The 22,134-nt window shown below is 36.3% G+C and overlaps 2 protein-coding genes across 2 annotated transcripts; both read right to left on the bottom strand.

The window, feature by feature from the left end:
- Window positions 1-2,468: 2,468 nt before the first annotated feature.
- Window positions 2,469-3,407, bottom strand: LOC130880119 (olfactory receptor 52E4-like). Its single transcript, XM_057778992.1, has one exon. The coding sequence runs from the start codon at window positions 3,405-3,407 to the stop codon at window positions 2,469-2,471; it is 939 nt and encodes a 312-aa protein (XP_057634975.1).
- An 8,348-nt stretch (window positions 3,408-11,755) lies between these two features.
- LOC130880219 (olfactory receptor 52N5-like) lies at window positions 11,756-12,709 on the bottom strand. The gene has a single exon (XM_057779159.1). The coding sequence runs from the start codon at window positions 12,707-12,709 to the stop codon at window positions 11,756-11,758; it is 954 nt and encodes a 317-aa protein (XP_057635142.1).
- Window positions 12,710-22,134: the final 9,425 nt, after the last annotated feature.

Genomic DNA, 22,134 nt, shown 5'->3' with positions numbered 1-22,134 from the left:
CGAAACCATGATCCTGAGATTAAGAGACTCATGTTCTTTGCTACTTTAAGACCAGTTTTGGTTACCAACTGCTCAGGATGGTTCCAACTTGGTTAGCTGAAACAGTGCATGTTCTTACAATGTTCTGGCCAGAACTTTAAATAGGAACTTCAGAAAAACCCTATTGACTACTCAGAGACTATTTGCAATTATACCAGACAGTAATATTAAAACTTAACCCTCATTTTACTTTTACAGGATCCAATATAAAGAACATTGCTTCCATGAGAGCAGTAAGTAATTCTAGAAGACTATATTCCCCTCTCCCAACAAAGTTTGCCCTCAGAGTTAGTTACATTATTTAGGGGTTGATTATAATTGGTATAGGGTTGGGGGTTTATTCACACTAATAATAATAGTGAGTGAATACCTATGAGCTATTGTTTATAGACAATTTATATTGGTGTAGATTCTTGCATATTGATACAAATTCAAATTATATTGAATATGCTCCTATTTCTGTTTACAATATTTGTGTACCTAGGCAAATTAGACCTTGTGGACTAGTTTTAGGAATGTAATCTAATGGTTTTTAGCAAGGTAGAGTGAATGGGGAAGATGGGCAAGGCCTGGCAGAGCCATGCTTGCCTTGCTTGAGCTAACCACAGTCCCTTCAGTTTCCTACTAGGGTCCATGACAAGGTAGTAACCTGTATAATTGTTTCATTAAAATTGTAATTTAATAAAGGAGAACTACATTTTGATTTTGAAACATTAATTATCATAACAGTATCTAAGCAAACCACAATTCAAATGGGAGAAGAATTAGAGAGTTGGACCAAATTGTTCTTATCATTAGTACTTCATTCATTACAAAAGGTGTTTGCAGGGATTTTTGCTCTAGAAAGGGTCATACCATTGTTGCTTTGAGAACAAAAAATATCATCTATTTTTTTTAGAGTAGGTGTAGCAACCAAATGGATCCCAGTAACAGTGAAAGTGTGAAATGTCTAATAAAATGATGGTTTTGTCAAACTTCCTGAGAAGATTGTACATTGAAGTGGAAGTTTCATCATTTTTTAATCAGAGCAGAAGAACTTGGACTTTGCATTGAGGGGAACATATTATTATTGAAAGAAATTGTTTTTGGTAAGATGATAAGGCAATAGATACAGACACTAATGTATCATGGTGCAGAAATCAAATATGGAGGGGAATGAGGTGGGGTTATGTTAGGCTTGAGGGTGTCTGTTAAGTTCAAGTCACTGAAAGGAAACAGTATTTGAAAATTTATTGTTTATATGTTCATAAAGGTTTATTAAGATAGCTATACTGTGTGCATTTTGTACTTAAGATTTTGAAAACAAATATGTGCATTGCTAAGCAAATACTCTGTAAGAAGATAAGATGATGTCTACACAAATCAAAAATGTGAAAAGTAGCTTATTACTGAGGTTCCCTTTCATAATTCACAAGAATAAACACAAGGTAAAAAGGGTTGGGCATTGCAAGATGCTTATCATAAGGTCAATGAACAAAGAAGTAAATCATGAGTCACGAAGTAATTGCTCTAGAGAGCTTTAGGTTTGACTCTTCTTTTGGGAATGTGATTTGTATGTATGTGACTGCATCTGTTCCTGAGAACATTAAGTTCTCTAACACATTGATGCATCTTTGAAGTTGTCAGTCTTCCCAACTTTTCTCCTCTCTCTCTCTCTCACCTCCGCTACTCAGCCTTCCCTATTATCTCTCCATTCCTCCACCCTCTAAATTTCTTTATTTGTGCCTTTATTATTTCTAAACACACACACACACACACACACACACACTTCTACAGAGACTTAATCAATTCTTTTTGAACAGTAGCTAACTTTGTGGAAGAACTCATAGATGGTATAAGCATGGAAAATAGAAACCCTTAAAAATGTTAAGTATGTTGTTGGCTTTATATTTTCACAACCTAGTTTGTGATATATAATAAAATACCAGTGAAATTATGAATTAAAAATAAGCAATTAAGAAACACTGAAAGAATATTAAAACTATTAATAGGTGGATATATATATATATATATATTCATATATATATATATGATAATGTCAACAGAATTGACTATATCCTGTACACCAGCTCAGTTAGGAATGAACTGTTCAAATCAATTGTGTCAAGCCTTAGGTGTTCCACAAGTTCTCTTTTAATTAACTAATTAATTAAAGCAGTTTCCTGGCATTGAACTCACGCTGCCATCCTTGGTGGTCAATGCCTTTACACTTTGGCCCATTCTGCTGGCCAGCATTTTATACATTTTCACAGTGATCATCTTCATAATCATCATACTGTATGTTCTGTATTAGGTATGTGGAAATAATAAATAATAAAGGAAATAATACTAATGTCATGGGTTATGATTTTCCTGTTACAATATTTTGTAGCTCACAAATATAATCCTTTTTCCCCAGAGGAAGCTGCATCTCTCAGAAATGGCTTATGTCAACTTTTCTTCCAAAAGATGCTCAAGACCTGCTCCCGAATTTGTTTAGTCCTCACCCCGTAGATGACAGGGTTCAGGGCAGGGGGAACAACGACATAGAGATTAGCTAGGAGAATATGAATGTATGCAGGAACATGCCTGCCAAATCTGTGGGTCATGAAGGAGAAAAATGCTGGAGTGAAAAAGACCAGGATGACACAGATGTGGGAGCCACATGTGTTAAGTGCCTTGAGCCTGGCATCCCGGGAAGGAAGGCAGAAGACAGCTTGTAGGATCCGCATGTAGGAGATGGCGATTAGAAGCACATCAACAAGCACCATTGATATAAGAATCAATCCAAATATCATGTTTACCTTTATGTTGGCACAGGCCAGACGGGCAATCCCCATGTGTTCACAGTATGTGTGAGGGATTATATGGTGTCCACAGAAAGGCAGTCTCAAAATGAGAAACACCAGAGGGATGACCAACATGAAATTTACTCCAAACACCACCACCAGGATGATACCGATTGTTCTGTTTGTGAGAACCAGGCTGTAACGGAGAGGATTGCAGATGGCGACATGGCGGTCAAAGGCCATAGCCACCAGCACAACAGTCTCCATTGCAGTGAACATGTGGATGAAGAACATCTGGGTCACACATCCCTCAAAACTAATCTCCCGTAAATTAAACCAGAAGATGCCCAACATCTTTGGAATTGTAGATGTGGATAGGCCCAGGTCAATGGATCCCAGCATTGCCAAGAAGTAAAACATGGGCTGATGAAGACTGTGTTCACTCTTGATCACAAACAAGATAGTGATGTTCCCAACAAGGGCTACCAAATACACAAAGCCAAAAGGAAAACCGATCCACACATGCATGTCTTCAAGGCCTGGAACTCCCAGCAAGAGGAAAAAAGAGGGGTGGAACTCAGTGTCATTTAAACAGGACATTCTTTTCTCTTCTTTGAAATCTGAGACAAAAACAAAAACAAATAAAACTCAAACATTTGATGTGTATATACGCATGTATTAACCATGCACATGAATGTGTGAACACACACACACTCACACACACACACTGAAGGTTCTTTCTTTCAAAAGTGATATGTAAGTACATGAATAAGAATGGGGAAGATTTGGCTTAAGTTAGTAATTAACATTAAACATTTAAGACTTGGCATGATGATTTCCATTCTTAAAAGAATGTCTGTGTAGTACTCCATTGTGTAAATGTACCACATTTTCCTTATCCATTCTTCGGTCGAGGGGCATTTAGGTTGTTTCTAGGTTCTGGCTATGACAAACAATGCTTCTATGCACATAGTTGAGCACATGTCCTTATGGCACAATTGAGCATCTTTTGGATATATACCCAAAAGTGGTATTGCTGGGTCTTGAGGAAGGTTGTTTCCTAATTTTCTGAAAAATCACCACACTGACATTCAAAAATGGATGGAGCTATAAAACATTATTTTGAGTGAGGTAACCCAGACACAGAAAGACAATTATCATATGTACTCACTCACAGGTGTTTTTTAAACATAAAGCGAAGAAAGCCAGCCTACAAACCACAATCCCAGAGAACCTAGACAACAATGAGGACACTAAGAGACTTACATAGATCTAATCTACATGGGAAGTAGAAAAAGACAAGATCTCCTGAGTAAATTTGGAACGTGGAGACTTTTGGGGAGGGTTGAAGGGAGGAGGGGAGAGGTAGGGAGGGGAGCAGAGAAAAATGTAGAGCTCAATAAAAATCAATAAAAAACATCAACATGAGGGATTAATAAAGAAACAAAGCTATCAGGAGAAAAATATGTTTATATTGAGAATTAAACCCAGAGTTTTCACATGCTAGACAAATGCTCTTCCACTGAGCTACAGTCCCAGTTTGTGTAAAGGATATACTTCTATGAACACTAGATGTCCCTTCCTTCCTTCCTTCCTTCCTTCCTTCCTTCCTTCCTTCCTTCCTTCCTTCCTTCCTTCTTCCCTCTTTTTTCTTTCTTTCTTTCTTTCTTTCTTTCTTTCTTTCTTTCTTTCTTTCTTTCTTTCTTTTTCTTCCCTTCTTTCTGAGATAAATGACACATAGATTCAAATAGACAAATTATATATATATATATATATATATATATATATATCCAAGAGTATTTTCAAACATCCTGTTGATATGTCTATAGATATTTAACTCTTTACAGAATCTACTTTGACTTTTTTTTCAAAAGAAGACAGAAAATTGTGTGGGTAGAAAATGGGTGGTGGTCCTGAGAAGAGCAGACGTTGTATTACATTCTCAAAGTACTAATGAAAAAAATCTACAATGACATAAAATAATGCACCTTATATTAAAACTTTGTTTAATTTAATCTATGCTTGAAGATAATCTGAAATTGAGAGGAAACAACATAAAAGACATTACACTTACCTCAGTATTCATAGTCTGAAAAATTCCTCTTTCTCTTAGGTTTGACAGCATGCCAGAAGTGTTGTTTATCCCTGTTTGTCAGACTTCATCTCTTTTTGTTTCAGTACCTTAATCCAGAGTTCAGACCTGAGTAGCAGCAGCTGACCTGGGCATGGCCTGTGGCCTCTCAGGGAAGGCAGAGAAGGACCTCCCCTTCTGACTTCATCCCATGTGTTGCCCCTGAAAAGCAGAATTTATATTTGTCTTGCAGCAGACTTTTCACAGCCAACCCATAGCTGAAAAGACCATAATTCCCTGAGGATTTAAACTTTCCTTTTCTTGAAAGATAGTAGTTAATCCTCTTGTGACTGTATTTCTGAGCCCTGGAGTTGGTGACAACCACTTCCTACTATTAGCCTGCACTCTATCCTTGCAGACTCTTTCACTAAGCAGCATTAAACCATCAAAGATGACTCGAATTTACGACCACAGAGTAAGATTATGTCATTGAAAATGTGTATCATTCTGCAGAGAAGCAGAAACTATAAAACAAGGCTTATGCTACAGAACGGAGCATGGGTCTTAGCACAGAGTGAGAAGGAAGGCTCCTGGCTCTTCTGTAATCTTTTTGCTGAGGGTTAACTAAGAGGAAATGGTCACACAGTACACATCCTACATCCAAGACAGCATTAACTGGTGGAATTGGATAAAGAACTAAAGTAGTTAGGGTCTTACTCCTGATGAATCAACAACTTTAAATTGGGGCTACTTATATGATCATGGATAAGAGTTTTGTTTTTTTTTTTTTTAACAAGATAATGGACAACATGGAAATAGCAAATTTTTAGGTTCCCCTATTCATAAAATGCATACATGCAAATGAATCTAGTATCCTTTCCCTGGCATACAAAAATAACAAGACCCAGACTTAGAGCCCTTATTCTACCATGTCAGCGTTCAAAGATTAGCCATTCTTTATTGGAGTATTAAAGTTCCTTATCATATTTGTTCATAGTAGCCTAAATTAGGATCCCAGCATCTAGTGTATGGCACAGATGAGTTTGGGTATACAGAATAACAGAGTGATTTCTGTGAGATTTGGAAATTATTCCATATATAAATAGCACAGGTTAGACAATGAGATATGTGAAGCTGAGGAATGGGAGAGCAAGATTGCTAAGACATTCACAACCACTAATGATGACAAACAGCACAACCCACTTTAACACTTCAGCCATCTAACAAGAGGCATCACTCCACCAGCCTGTGCAGCATTTTCTGCACATCTGGACCATGGTTGATGTGGGCGTGTTTATAATCAACATGCCTAAAGCTCTGGCGAGCTTATAGTTTGGTGTCCAGTTGTAAGTTTATCTGGGAACTCTGTTCACACGTATGACATCTGCTGTTCTGTCCAGGAATGTTTGTGTGTGTGACACTATCAGTCAATGATTGCTGAATTGACTGTGACCAATAACTTCAGCTGATTTTCCTGAAAGACCTGACGACCAACTCAACATGTATTTTCTACTCAGAGAAACTTTTGCTTCCAGAAACCACATGAGGATAAACTTGGCTGTAGACTTGTAGTCATTACCAATCCTTACCTGGACACTCAGGAGGAAGTGATCTAGATTTGAACATTTCGGCATTGCCTTTGCTTCATCTCTCTGCCGAAGCCAGTCTCAGAAAGTATGCCCAAGATGCTAAGTGCCCGTACTTCCCAAATCTTCCCTTCCATTTCCTTCCTCAGCCCTTTCAATGCCCCACCTTGCTTCTTTTCTAATTCATGCCTTTTCCATGTATATATAAATATATAAATACATCCTATTCAATTCATTCAGTGTTACTTGTACATGTTTATGACAGCATGACTAACCACTTGGCATTGGAGAGGAAATTAGGGATCTCTTTGCTGGAGGAAGAGTACTTCTCCTACAAGCATTTCTTGTTGCCTACAGATTCTTTGCTTAGAGGTGGGCCTGGAGAGATCACTACCTTCTGTCTTGGCTTGTCTGTTGGTGGTGTCCTTTTTGAGGGCTTGTTTACATAGCCCTAGTGTTGATTTATCATGGGTGAAGCATCCCTCTCATTTCCAGAAGACAAAATCTCACATAAAATCTGCATATTTAATGACTCATAAGCTGGATTTCTACATATATATCCAAAAGAAAGAATCAGAAGAAATATCCAAAATTATATGTATAGCTTGTTTTATTCCTAGTTAAAAAAACTGAAAAAACAAAAACTTATGAAGCTGAGGTTAACAAGTGAGCATCTTCTGCTATAAAGATCCACCATAAATTATGGTGAGGAAATCAGTCCTAACTGGTACACCTAAAACATGACTTTTCTGTCTAAAACATGCTCAGGGAACACAGAAGAAGGGACACAAAGATTGCCAGAGGACTAGGATAATAACTTCATGACAGTGTCTGCTAGACATGACAGTGATACACATGGAATCTCAACAATATAGTTGCCTAAACAAGGCATTCATAATCACCATACTAGTCTACATGCCAACATGAATGGGAGAAATTTCAAAAAGTTTCACTCTAGAAGAAGAGCTATAGGCAACGAAAGGCTGTTGAAAGGTGGAGAACCAGTCTTCTCCAAGGCTGAGATCTTTCTGATAGCTTATCTAATCTCAAGCAATCAGCTGTCAATCCTGAAATATATGTACATATGAGAAATACTAAATGGCCTCAGTAGATTTTTGGTATATATAAACAATTTTTATATGTGTGTATGTGTGTGTGTAATAAAGAAGTGATCATAAATTTGACAGGGAGTGGGTAACATGAAAGGAGTTGGAGGAAGGAGGATTGAAAATGAAATTCACCAAAAAATTAAGCAAAATAACAAACAATTTAAACTAAAAATATGCCTACCTTTATATGCCATGTGAACACCATATTTTGGTTTGGTATTTGTATCAGAGATACATATATTTGCAACCATCATATCGTATATTTAAGATTGTATACTTTATTCCCCATAAATTCTACTCTAATTTAAAGAGGAAGAAAAATTTAGAATGTAGCTCAATGTTATAGGGTTCAGTCAGCACTTGTAAGGGCTTAGGTTAGCTCCCTAGCATGTTAGTAATCAACTAAGTGAAGACCTAATGAAAATAAGGAATTTTCTCTTAATATACTTAACCAACAAGTCTCAGGATTGTTGGCTTTGCTCCCACTTAACTCTACTAAACTTTACTGAGGCTCTAGAAATCTTTTCTTTATATTACCTATATCTGTATGTGACTATATTCAAAATTAACCCTGAAAATCATTTGTTTCATATAACATGGCTATTAAATGTTCTCACAAAATATTTATGTGAAAATCAGCTAAATTTTAAAAACAAACACTGAGAAAAAATAAGATTTTATATATTCCAAAGTGTTTTAATACTTTCAAAATATGCTAACTTCATTTTTGTATACTTCTGCAGACAATGTTTGAAATATGTTGTTTTTGAAATATGTTGTTTTGAAATATGGTGTTTTTTCTTCATGCTTGTATATCACAAACTGGTGTCTGCAGAGGTCAGAAGAAGGCATCAGATCACTTAGAATTGGTGTTACAGATGATTATGAGGCACCATAATGGTGCTGGGAACTGAACTGGGTCCTCTGGAAGAACAGCTAATGCTCTTAACCACTGAGCCATCTCTCTAGTACCCATATCAGTGAAGTTTGGTACACTGTTACATTAAAAAGAATGAGTCTATCTTGCATTTAAATTAATTTCAATTATGTAGCATTTGTAGCATCATGTCTTTGTCATTGAAAATGTTGATTCTTAGAGTTGTATAAATGTCTGATTGTGGGCCACTTATCACGCAGTATTACATATTACATGAAGAGCAGAGAAGTTGGTTATTGGTAAGAGAATGAAACTGGAAAAGCCAGATAATACTCAGTGTTGTGACTTCTGTGAGTGTCACAGAAAGCAGGCAAACCACCCATCCCAGTCACCCACAGAATCATGAGAATGACTGAATACTCTCCTGTTAAGCCACCAAGTTTTGGAATAATTAATGAGGGAATGTAGTTAATCTCTGGGAATGTTGTAATAACTCCTTTAATAAGGATTTTTTTGGTGTGTCAAATAAAAATTTAACCTTGCTTTTAAAGTTTGACTTCTACTAACAACATTTGATTGCTCATTCTTAGGAAGTATAGATCCATTGCTGAGAACATTCTTGCCAACAAAATCCCAATGTTATAATTTAAATGTATAAAAAAGGCAACTAGATCAAGAATTTAGGCATATAGCTCTCTCTTAAAATAAACACAATATGATATACATATATAAAATCTAATTATTTCAGCTTGATAAAAGGTTTTATTGAACTTCTGTGATAAACACAATATGACATACATATATAAAATCTAAGTATAATAGTTTGATAAAAAGATTTTATTGAACTTTTGTGAAGGAATAGTCATTATCTAATTTAATCTATCCAAGACAATAATGGTTCTCTCGGATTTTCAATTAGGATCTTGACTAAAGTACTGGTTTACCTCTGACACAAATAACTTAGGGAATATATGACATTTATATTCCCAAGATGTATTATATATGCAATTTAACTTTTTTGCAAGAAAAAAGTTGCATAAAGCAGACTTGATTTCTCAATTGTGGAAATGTTTTGAAGTTGAACAGAAATAACAATGAAAAAGTATCATGACTTCAAAATAATTCAAATTCCCTCTACATCCTCAGAGGTCCTTATAAACTGCCCCAAATAAGTATCATAATAGATACTCTAAAAGGGAGGGATCCAAGATTGGTAATGGTATATGATCCTAGGTTGAGATAAGATTGAACAATTAGATTACATTGGAAACAAAATCTCCAATATGCTGCCACACAGCTGACAGTATTGGGAATTATTGACATATTGTGCCAGATATATTCAGTTGAAAAGAAGTTCTACTGTATAAAAGAGAGTGCATAACTCTTGAGAACAAAATCAATACTCAGATTCCATTAAATATAGTCTCTATTTCTTTCTTAAGTAATTTTTTTCTGCAAAGCTTTTGAAGTATGATTTTTAGTAATGCCATTTTTAAAATCTGTAACTGCTATTTTTACCTGTATGTTATTGACACAATTCTTTAATCATCAGTATCTCTCCTGTTGTATTTGTAGAGACATAAAACATTTTAAAGAATCAGCACGCAAATCACCAGTTAAGAAGCATATTTGTGAATGAATGCACTTGACCTGAAGCAAGTAAGCTGCTAGTCAAAGTATAGCTTTAGGAAAAAAGAAAACTCTCTGTCTTATCAATAAATTGATTTTTTATGCATTACATTATGAGTGAAATGTCATTCTCTGTGACTTTTTAATTCTTTTAAGGTTAGATGATCACCTTCAGTGCTGCTTTAGCAGTTGTTAAAAGCTGTTACATCCCTCCCATAGACTGCTGTCGAATTGTGAGCACTCCATGTCTTTGAATAACCAAATTTACCTTTACTCATCTTCTACTAAGGCATCCAAGGAACTGTAATTGACCTTCACTTTTTCTACTTTGATTGGACTACTTGTCTCTTCCCTGACTTCTATAAAGGTCAGTATCTTAACTACATAGTTTAAAAAATATTTTTATCTTGTCTATATTAAAACTTCTGTGGGAGTATTGGTGACCAGGAAGAAAAATGGAAAAATCCATTATAGGCGTCAGTTGAGCATGTTGTTTTTGACTAAATCTCAATCATTCAAATTTACAAATAAAGACCCTGCAACCAAATGCTGGTGTGGAAACCTGCTAGCTCAGAGAGGCAGAAGAAAGCACCCAGCTGACCTTCTTCCTCTGCCAATGTCCCAGAAAAAGAGCTTTCTTGTACACCATCTCAAACAAAACTCATCAAACTAAACATCTCTCCCTTCTATTTCCTGTGCATCTCTCTATCCATCCTCCTGATTCCTTCTTACTCTTTATGTTTTTTTCTTTTGTTCACTTCCTGTCAACTGGTTGCTTGCTCCTGTGGCTGGCTTTATTTAATCTTCTTTACAATATTCAAGCAGAAACCTCTAGGGCTGAGCCATACCATCACTAGAAACAGTTTCTTCCAATAAGCAATGCAATTTTGGGGTTCACAGTGTGATTAAATATCCTGTAACATGAACAAATAAAAATACTCATTAATTTGGAAAATGAAAAATAAATAGAGGTAAATGAACAAATTTACCACTCATTTTACCAATTAATTGGCCTAAAACTTGAAGACTTACACCCTATACCAGATGGTTCAATCACCATGACTCTTAAAACATTTATGCTTTGAGTAAGAAGCGTGTGTCCATTCTAGGAACTTTAATGACAGGGCAAACCTTTTGAACTTAATATAGAGAGAAGTTACATATTTATTTATTCAATTAATTCATATGATGAATTTTATCTTCAGTATTTCCCAGGTCAGAAGATATTAAAGAAACTATATATATGGTGATAACCAATATGAACAAAAGATTTAAGGAATCACTAAAAAATATGCAATATGTCTGAAAAGGATCTGTTGGAGGGAAATCATTGTTATCCCATATCAATGAGTTGACTAGGGCTGGAGGTGAGAAGCATCATTCTACTTCTGTATTTGTGAGATTAACTAGACTTAATTATAACAGATATATCTCTTTACTTTAAAATACCATGTTGTGCATGATAAACACAGTCTTATCGGACAAGTAAAGATACATTATTTTTTAAAAGTAAGATGAAGAGAAAAGATAGGAAAAGCATTGAGATATAAACCCATATACAAATTTTCCTCAGCATTGTTGAAGAGGTGATGTAAAAATTCATGGTTTCCTCCCTGTTAGAGTTTTATTGACAATTCCTCTACTTACTTTTAAAAGGTCAAGAAATTTTACTTGAGTCACCTTGAACCTTTTTCACTGTGAAAGATTTTAATGATGCTGCCTCTGGTTTGTTTGGTCTTCATTCCATAAACAATGGGATTTAGAGTTGGAGGAAGAAGAAGATAAAGATTAGCTACAATGATGCGAAGAGAAGGAGGGATAGTGTGACCCCCAAAACGATGAGTAAAGAAAGTAAAGAAGGCTGGAACATAAGTGATGATAATGGCAGATACGTGGGCAGTGCAAGTGCTGAAGGCCTTCTGCCAAGCATCTGCTGAGGACAGGCTGACCACTGCCCGGAGGATCATAGTGTAGGAGACAGAGATACAGCAAATGTCAAACACACCAATCAGGAGTGCAACCATGAGACCATAAACGACATTGATTTTGATTCTAGCACAGGATAACTTTACCACAGACATGTGGTCACAATATGTATGGGAGATGACATTGCTTTGGCAGAAGGGCAAACGCTTAACCAAGAATGGAAAAGGAATCATCAGCAACACACCTCTCAAGAAGGTGGCAAGCCCAACTTTGGCAATGACAGAGTTGGTAAGTATGGTAACATAATGTAGCGGGTAGCAAATGGCCACATAGCGGTCCAGGGCCATGAGCATGAGCACCCCAGACTCCACTCCCATGAACCCATGCACAAAGAACATATGAACTAGGCAAGCAGTGAAGCTAATTTCCTTGAGTTTGAACCAGAAGATGAAGAGGGCATTGGGAAGAGTGGTTGTACAGGTAAACAGATCCACAAGGGAAAGCATAGCCAGAAAGAAATACATTGGGCGATGAAAGGATTCCTCATAGCAGATGAGGTACACAAGGACAAAGTTGACCACTAGGGAGATGATGTACATTGTACAGAGTGGAAGGGAGATCCATGTGTGCAATGCTTCCAGACCAGGAATTCCATTAAGAATGAAACACTGTGCGGCTGCATATGAGTTGTTGGAAACCAGCATAGCTAATTCAGTGAACACACTCTATTGTTCCAGAGTCTCTATCCTGAGGAAATGAATTAAAACAAAACAAAATGATTGATTAGTTTATTTCCAAGTGAAAACGTAAAACTACAGTAAGATTACATTTATAAGTAGTATCAGCTGTTTTGAGTTCTGGTGACATTTAAAGGGCACAATTATTGGATAATACTAATATTCGAGGCAATAATTTAACAGTTTTTGAAACTATCTAAGTTTGATTTTAAAACCTTGGAGGTATGATATTTTTAGCATTAAATAGAAGCACAAACTGGGGGACTGAGATGTTTAACAGGGCTCTCTCCCCTTTGTCTGTCTCTCTCTCTTTGTGTGTCTCTCTCTCAAACACACACACACACACATACAGAGAGAGAGAGAGAGAGAGAGAGAGAGAGAGAGAGAGAGAGAGAACCAGCCAGTGGCAGGATGCCATACTCCTAAAATAACTCCTCACTCTAGTCCTGTAATTAGCTTTAACTAAACTAAGTGATTCACAAATTGTTTTTTTAAGATATGAGTAGACGAGAAAACCAAAGGAATCAGTAGGCATTGGAGGGAGACATGGGAGGGTAGTGGAGGAATGTGGTTAAAATAAGAGTATGTTAAGTAGTGTAACGAAATCTGTTATGGGTAATTTATATATGCTAATAAAATCATTATTCACATAAGGATAAAATTGTTATTCATGTATGATACCAATACTTATAAGTCTTCTATCGTTTAACCTGCCTTGAAATAGGACATAACTTACAGGGGTAAAGTTTTACATATGAAGAGCACTAGAAATTTTTTATATTAAATTAATTGTGTGTGTCAGCATGTAGTGGTAAGATTATCATTATTTCTCTTAAATAACTTTTTCTTTGCATTTCAGTTTATTCTATATCAACAGTGTGATTTACCATATATAATCTAAGAAGAGTTTATTATGTACAACACTATGCTAGCAAATCAATAACCAATAAGGAGATTAGATAATTAGCAAATTAAAGCCTAGGGCCTGATATGTTCACACATGAATCTTACCAATAATTTAAAGAGTGGACAAATAAAGAAAAATAATACTTTGAAACTCATTTTACAAAATGATTACCATCCTGATACCAAAGGTGAATAAACATTATAGAAAAAATAGAGAAGAAACAAGGAAGGAAGGAAGGAAGGAAGGAAGGAAGGAAGGAAGGAAGGAAGGAAGGAAGGAAGGAAGGAAAGCAGGAAGGAATAAAAGGAATAGAGAGAAAGAAAGAAGAGGAAAGGAGAGAGAAAACTATAGTCTATATTTTTGATGAAGATAATTGTAAAAACCTCAACAAAATTCTAGCAAATAGAAAAGCACACTAAAAGTGTCATTTATAATGATCAAGCAGACTGAATAAGAGAAGAAAGTTTGGTTCAGCATACCATAAAAGTTAATAAATGCACTATATCACAACTGTAGTAGCTTCAACAAAATGGTATTGAAAAAAAAAAAACAGACACATGGACCAATGGAACAGAATAGGAATCCCAGAAATGTATCCATATATTAGTAACTAAATTAATATTTTTTAATGTTTTTATTGAAGTTTAAATAAAATTACATCTCTTTTCCTTTCACTTTTCTTCCCCCAGACCCTCCAATACACCCATTCTTAATCCTCTCCCATGTCCTCCCACAATCTTTCTAAACTATATGTGTATGTGTTCATCTATAGATACAAATATGAATTCAGTCTTATAAGTCCATTGCTGTTGTTGATCTGTTTATGGTTTCAAAACTGACCACTCTGCATTAGACAACCATTAAGTGGACTCATCCCTGGGAGAGGTTAAATAGTTGTCTGTAGTCCTTTATCTAGGAAGTGGGACCTCACAAAATTTACTTTTTAAAAGGATGGCAACAACATGTAACTAGGAAAGCAAATTCCCTATAGTAAATGGTACTGGGATAGGCTTCTGTCCACATGCAGAAAATTGAAATCATATCCACATCTATGGCATTATGCAAGATGAAATACAAGTGTACTGAAGGTATGCATGCTGTTCCACTTCTCTCCAGAAGTCTTCTCAGAGTACACAGAAGTGCCAGTCTTTAAAAGAGAGCTAAGTGGTTTCAAGAGCACGAGGTTGGCTACTCTCACTAGATACAGAATCTTTGATTTGCCTGCTAGTAGAGATTAATTTTGACAAATTTGTGATTTTTTTTCTCATTTAGACAACCTATTGGTTACATTAATCAAAACTAAGCCAATGTCAGACTTGTGGGCTAACAGCCTTGGTGACTCACTCTCCCATTTGTTTAATTAAGTAGTAAATGAAACAGCATAGCTCATCAGTGCTCTGCACAGCCTTCCTGCTTTCTTCACCCCTTTGGTAGCAATAAATACATTACCTGATCAAGGTACCTGAGCTTCAGGATTTCCCAGGAAACCCAGGAACTATGACTGGTGCCTCTGCTGGGTCCTTATCCCCCACCAGGCAGCCATTTGATGCAAAATGCTTGCTGCCTTTGGCTTGTCATGCTTGCCTTTGGCTGTTGAAACAGAAGACAGACTCCTTTGTATTATCACTCGGTCCCAGTGTCCAGGTCAAAAGAGACAAAGAGACTGGCCTTTCTGTATTGTTTCATCCTCATACTACATACATCTCTAGCAGTGATCCAGGCCAGAAACATTTTCTCTTAGGAATTCAGGGACAAAGTCACAGAATATAATCTTATGATCTATCTGACTACTCCTTTTCCCAGTCTACTGGAGAACATCAGTAATAAGCACATCCAGAAAGGGAATGCTTAGACTCTGATGTGATTTCTGTTGAGTTGTGGCTGTAGTTTCAAAATGTCAGTTCCAAAATGTCTTAAGTGTATGGAATCTATCTTGTTAAACTTTAGAAGAACTCAGATATTTGCCATTGCACGCCAACAGCACCTGTGCTAACTCTTGCCAGACTAAGACCTCAGCTGTTTTAGTTTCCTTTTGCACAGAAATAGCAAGTTTACGTCTCATATCTGTCAATATGCCTGGGTAAAGAAAAGTAGCAGTTCTTTTTGGTTATGTAAGTCATCCATTTACTATTGCTTAGTTATTATTTAAATTAATTGTGAACTTGATAACATTCTTATAGTAAGTCTACAACCCAATACTTTTAACTAACAAAGAGAGTATATCCAATAACTTTCCCAAGGACACAGAATTTTGTGATTTTGAGTTAAGTGCTGGTGAAGCAAATGGTACCCATAACCCCTCTTTCTCTCTTCATTTCAATAGAGTCAGTAATCTAAACACTTATACTAGGACAATTTATATTCACTTTACCCCTTCATTGTTCTGTGAATTGTTTTAGTGCATTGGCTAAATCAGTTACAAATTTTATTTTTGAATGAGGAGAGTACTACTTCTAAAAAAATACTCTGGCCAGTTAAAGTTCTGTTTATTGCAAGTTGCATAGCTGAATTAAAGAAAGGGAAGGAACTAGTAAAGGCAGTCTAGTAGTTAGAGAGTAGTGCTGATCCACTTAACATTGGTTTAAGGGACCTTAGTGAGTTTATTGTGTAATCCTACATGTTTATCTCTGGTAACAAATCATTGAAACAAATAAATAAATAAATGGAGGCTTTGGTATATTCTAAAAGACATGTCGAGAGCATCTCACCTTGAGATGAGACTCCCCATCTCACACAATACTGTGTCTACTTTGAATGAACATCTCTTGTTAATTTTCTCAGGCTAACAAATCACAGACAGTCTCCTCAACAGGTCAACTTTTGACCCATTTGTTTCTTGTGATGACACAGGTAGATTGAAATAACACCCAGCTTTGTTGCACAATAATCAGGGGATCAGATTATCCAGAGAGCCGAAATCAATCTTTACCTTAAGAAAGCTGCAGAGAAGGAGCCTGAGACCTGCTCATGCCAGAGAAAGGACTCAGGATTATGTATGATGGCAGCAGCTGGCGTCACCTGAAGACTGTATTGCCCAGCTGAGAGTCTACAGGAAACATACATGATCTTTTACTCTCTGAAGTACCAAGTCTCTATGTAAAACAGGGCTTAGCAGTCTCTAGAGACCACACAGCCTTATGGGAAATAGTGACACAAGGTGCTGCATATATGGGAAATTAAAAAAAATCTTTCTTTAATCCCCCAAAGGAGAAATGTCCACGAAGTTAACTCCCATCCCATGGTGGGATTGGAAGCTATAGATACCTTGAACAAGAGTAGAAATGTTTGTACAGTATAGTCTAACAAAATTAATCTTAAATTTGTATAAAATGTACAAAAGTCCAATCCAATGTGAAACATTTAATACTAGTAGTTGTTTTTTAAAAGTAGATTCAATAATCTACCTTTTTATCTTATCTATATCATCTCTTTTTTGTTTTCAAAGTAGATTCTACACTTTTATCCTATCATATCTATATCATCCCCTTTTTCATCCCAAGTGGTGAGGTGGGTGGGTTTCTAATCATTCAATTGGTTATGGATATTTTAAGGTTGGTTGTCTGAAAATTTTAGGCTATTCCTCTATATTCTTATAATGTAATGCTGAAATTGGCTCTTCATTAAATTCTTCTGTTTGGATTTGAACATCTCTCTGATCTGTTTTATTAGATTTATCTAAGGCATGTATCTTAGCACTCAGATGAACCAACTTTTTTTAGTGATAGGACAAAAATGATAAAACTGATAATGTTTGCAACTGATGTTACATAAATCCCATCTAAATTAGATATTCTCTCATTTAATCATTCCATTTTCAAACTGTCTAGCATATTATTATACAGAGACCCAAATCTCTCTATTGCAATGTTTTTTCTCATTTTTTAATGTGGGGGAAAAAAGCTTTCTTTTTTAATAATTCCTTTCTTTAGAAATTCCCAATTGTTTTACCAAATATAGTGATAATGTTGATGAAGATATGAGGCTTATTGTTACTGTGTAGAAGAGTAAAAGCCTGACTGGATTTCAAGGCCGCTACCTAGTTTGGCAGCAGTCTGAGAAGGGGGTCCAGGGAGATCCTACAACTTATAGTGGAGAGAGACAGAGACAGAGAGAGGGCTGCCTGAACAACGCACAGGGGTTCAGAAAAAGCACGTGTAGTGGAGCTGCCTGAAGGCTTGGGGGAATAAAGAAAAGAAACCATAGCTGGGTGGGGCTGGAGTCCCATGTGAAGTTCTGGCCTGTGCTGGTGGCTTTTTCATGAATTTGTACCACAAATATTGGGTACCACATGTAGCACAAATAATAAAAACCCAGAGACAGATATTGGAGTTCAAGCTGAAGATCAGAAAAACAAAACAGCCAAGCCACTAAAGAACTCTTATCTTTATCAAGGCTGGGCGACTGCAGACTGAGCCCTGAGCTTATGTCTCCTCCCATCTTATATTCCCTTTTAGTTTGGGGATTAAATACATGTGACTGCCTAATACTAGAATTAAAGGTATATGATACCACTGCCTGACCTCCAGTGGCTTGGTTTTACCCTCTGATTTCCAGACAAGCTTTATTTATCAAAACATAAATAAAATATCACTATAGACCCTGGCATGGGTTCTCTGTTGTGGCTTGGCCTCAAGTTAGACCAGTCATTTGTTACAAACTTTCACCAAGCTCTGAGCCACCATTGCCCCAACACATCTTGCAGGCAGGATAGGTTGTGGGTCAAAGCTTTTGTGACTGGGTTGATAATGGTTTGTCTATCTTGTTGATTTTCTCAAAGAACCAACTCTTTGTTTCATTGATTCCTTGTATTGCTCTCTTTGTTTCTATTTTATTGATTCCAGCCCTCAGTTGATTATTTTCTGCAATCTATTCCTCTTTGGTGTGCTTGCTTTGTTGTTGTTGTTGTTGTTCTAGAGCCTTCAGATGTGCTGTGAAGTCACTAGTATGAGTTCTCTCCAAATTTTGTTTTCTATGTAGGCACTTGGTACTAAGAACTTTTCCTCACAGCAGCTTTCATTTGTATCTCATAAGTTTGGGTATTGTGTGCATTCATTTTCATTGAATTCTAGGAAGTCTTTAATTTCTTTATTTAATGCCTTGACCAAGTAGATAATTGTCCAGTCTCTGTGAGTTTGTAGACCTTCTGTTATTTCTGCTGTTGAAATCCAGCTTTTATCTGTGGTGGTTTGATAGGATGAAGGGGGTTATTTCAAATTTCTTATATCTTTGAGACTTGTTTTGTGACCAAGTATGTGGTCAATTTTGTAGAAAGTTCCATGAAGTCTTGAGTAGGTATATTCCTTTGTGTTTTGGTGAAATGTTCTATAGATATCCTTTAGGTCCATCTGGTTTGTAATGTCTGCTAGCTCCAGTATTTCTCTGTTTAGTTTTTGTGTGGATGACCCATTCATTGGTGATAGCAGGGTATTGAAGTTTCCCACTATCAATATGTGAGGGCCAGTGTGTTATGTAAATTTCAGCAATGTTTCTTTTACAATTTGGGTGCTCTTATATTCAGGGCATCGATGTTAAGAATTGAAACATTATCTTGGTGGATTATTCCTTAGATGGGTATGAAGTGTCTTTCCCTGTCTCTTTTGATTAATTTTGGTTTGAAGTCTATTTTATTAGATACTAAAACAGCTGTACTAGCTCCTTAGGTGAATTTGCTTGGCAAATCTTTTTCCAGTTCTTTACCCTGAGGTAATGCCTGTCTTTGACGTTGAGGTGTGTTTCTTGTATGCAGCAGAAGGATGGATCCTGTTTTCACATCAATTCTATTAGTCTTTGTCTTTTTATTGGGGAATTGAATCAATTGATATTAAGAGATATCAATGACCAATGATTTTAATTCCTGTTATTTTGCTGTTGCTGTTTTTGGTAGTGGTGGTGGTGGTGGTGTGTGTGTGTGAAAGAGAGAGAGACAGGGAGAGAGATACAGAGACAAAGACAAAGAGACAGAGAGAGATTTTCCCTTCTTTTGGTTTTGTTGGTATGAGATTCTTTATTTCCTGGATTTTTGTGGGTATAGTTTACTACCTTAGGTTGGAGCTGTCTTTCTAGTGTTGTCTATAAGTCTAGATTTATAGATGTTCAAATTTGACTTTATTGTGGCATGTCTTATTTTTCCATCTATGGTAATGGAAGTTTTGCTGAGTATAGTAGACTGGGCTGACATCTATTGTTTCTTAGACTCCACAGAACATCTATCCAGGCCCTTCTGGATTTTAGAGTCTCAAGTGAAAAGTTAGGTATAATTCTAATAGGTTTACTTTTATATGTTAACTTGCTCTTTTTTTCTTACAACTTTTAATATTGTCTCTTTGTTCTGTAGGTTTAGTGTTTTGATTATTATGTGGTTAGTGTACTTTCTTTTCTGGTCCAATCTATTTCGTTTTCTGTAAGTTTCTTGTACCTTTATAGACATCTCCTTCTTTAGGTTAAAAAAATTTTTTTCTATGATTTTGTTGAAAACATTTTCTGGGCCTTTGTGCTGAGATTCTTTCTTCTCCTTCTATTCTTTTTATTCTTAAGTTTGGTCTTTTTATAGTATCCTAGATTTCCTGGATGTTTCTGTCAGGAATCTTTTACATTTAACATTTTCTTTGACCCATGTATCTATCTCTTCTATTTTCTCTTCAGTGGCTGCAATTATCTCTTACATCTCTGTTGGTGATGCTTATGTCTGTAGTTTCTGTTTGCTTACTGAGATTTTCTGTTTCTACAATTCCCTCAGTTTTTGTTTTCTTTATTGTTTCTATTTCCATTTTCAGGTGTTGAGCAGTTTTATTCATTTCTTTCAAGTGTTTGTTTTTTCTTGGCTTTCTTTAAGGAATTTACTCATTTCCTCCATTTGGGGGGATTTGTTTCTTTCTCAATTTCTTTAAGTGATTTATTCATTTCTTCATTAAAGACCTCTATCATCTTAATTAAGTTGGTTTTAAGGTCTTTTTATTGTGCTTCATCTGTATTGGAATTTTCAGGGCTTGCTGTAGTAGGATAACTGGGCTCTCTGGTGATGTAACATTTCCCCGAGTGTTGTTAATTGTGTTCTTATGCTGGCCTTTAGACATCTGAGTTTGGGTTGATTCTAGGTTCAGGTGCCAATTTCTGGGTTTGTCTTTGTTGGATGGGTGTTTTATTCCTTGGTTTCTGTTTTCTCTCTGGTTGTCTAGCTTGTGTGGCTTGTGGTTGATCATCTAAGTTGAGGCCTGGGGTTCCAGTGGCTGGTTTGACTTCTGGTCCAGTTGGTAGTCTCTACTCAAGTTGCAGCCTTCTGATTGGCATTCAGGGGGTGTTTGGGTGAGGGAACCAAGAGAGTGGTGGAATTCTGTGGATTGGTGTGGTTTACCTGGTCTTCTGGCAGGCATGTCTATATTCTTTATTTATATTGAGAAAAATACTTCTGTCCTGTCTCTGGAAAAAATGGTGTAATTACTGTCTTCACTAACAGGCATTTTTATTGGCACAGAAACTCAGCTGTTTCCAACTGAACAGGAGGCATTGGGCTAGCAGATATAACCTGACACTAACATACTTTATCCTCAGTAAAATTGCTGGCTGGGAAGTCATGTACATCTGACATTTAAAACTGTCCAACTGTCTTATCTAGTCAGCTCACTATACAACAGTGTACCACAGCTTCTTACTCTTATTTAATTGTATCTTAGTACCTATCTACTGACCAGTCTTTCCCCATCTACAGTGCATGTTTCCAGGATCTGGGGACCACTCTCAACTGCTCTGAAATGAACAAAAGGAGATTTCTCTGTGTTCTTTTTATGTTTTACAAATTAATGAAATCATGGGGCACTCACATGATATGTTCTTTGATTTCCACTTTCATCTATGTTGCAAATGATAGGATTTCATTCTTTTTTTTCTGCACAAATACTATTTTCTTACATAGACGAACCTTTTCTTTATTGATTATCACTTATTGAACGCTTAGCTTGCTTCTGTTTCTTGGTTTTATGAGTGTAGCTGCAATGAACGGAAAGTTGTAGAAGCCCTTTAAACATGCTATTCATTTCTGTTGGACATGTGCCCTGTAAAGGCATTCTAGAAATAAATAGTGTATTTTTTACTTTCTGTGTTACGATGATAAAATCCTGATAAAAAGCAACTTAATGAAAGAGGGGTTTATTTTTACTTTTGCTTTTAAAATTATGTGGTGATAGCAAGCATGAAAAATAAAAGATATGTGATAAAGCGAGGAAGATAATGAAGCCAAACATGTTTAAAGAAGATAAATACTATTGAATGGGCATGCTTCACATTTGTGGCCTGTTTGTCAATGCTTGGGTGGGTATGTGAACAGTCATAGTCACATTTGGGGAGTATGCTTTCATTTATCCTCAGTAAAACCTGAAAATAATATTGTCTGATGACAGAGATAGTGATACAGAACTTAATAAGAAACTGCTGCTACTTTGGTCAATGATGTGTGCCAGTCTATGCTTGATGTGGTAGCTGGAAGTGACTA

The sequence above is a fragment of the Chionomys nivalis genome, chromosome 8 (assembly GCF_950005125.1).
Source record: "Chionomys nivalis chromosome 8, mChiNiv1.1, whole genome shotgun sequence".
NCBI classification, from domain to species: domain Eukaryota; kingdom Metazoa; phylum Chordata; class Mammalia; order Rodentia; family Cricetidae; genus Chionomys; species Chionomys nivalis.
This window is presented reverse-complemented; position numbering and strand designations above follow the sequence as displayed.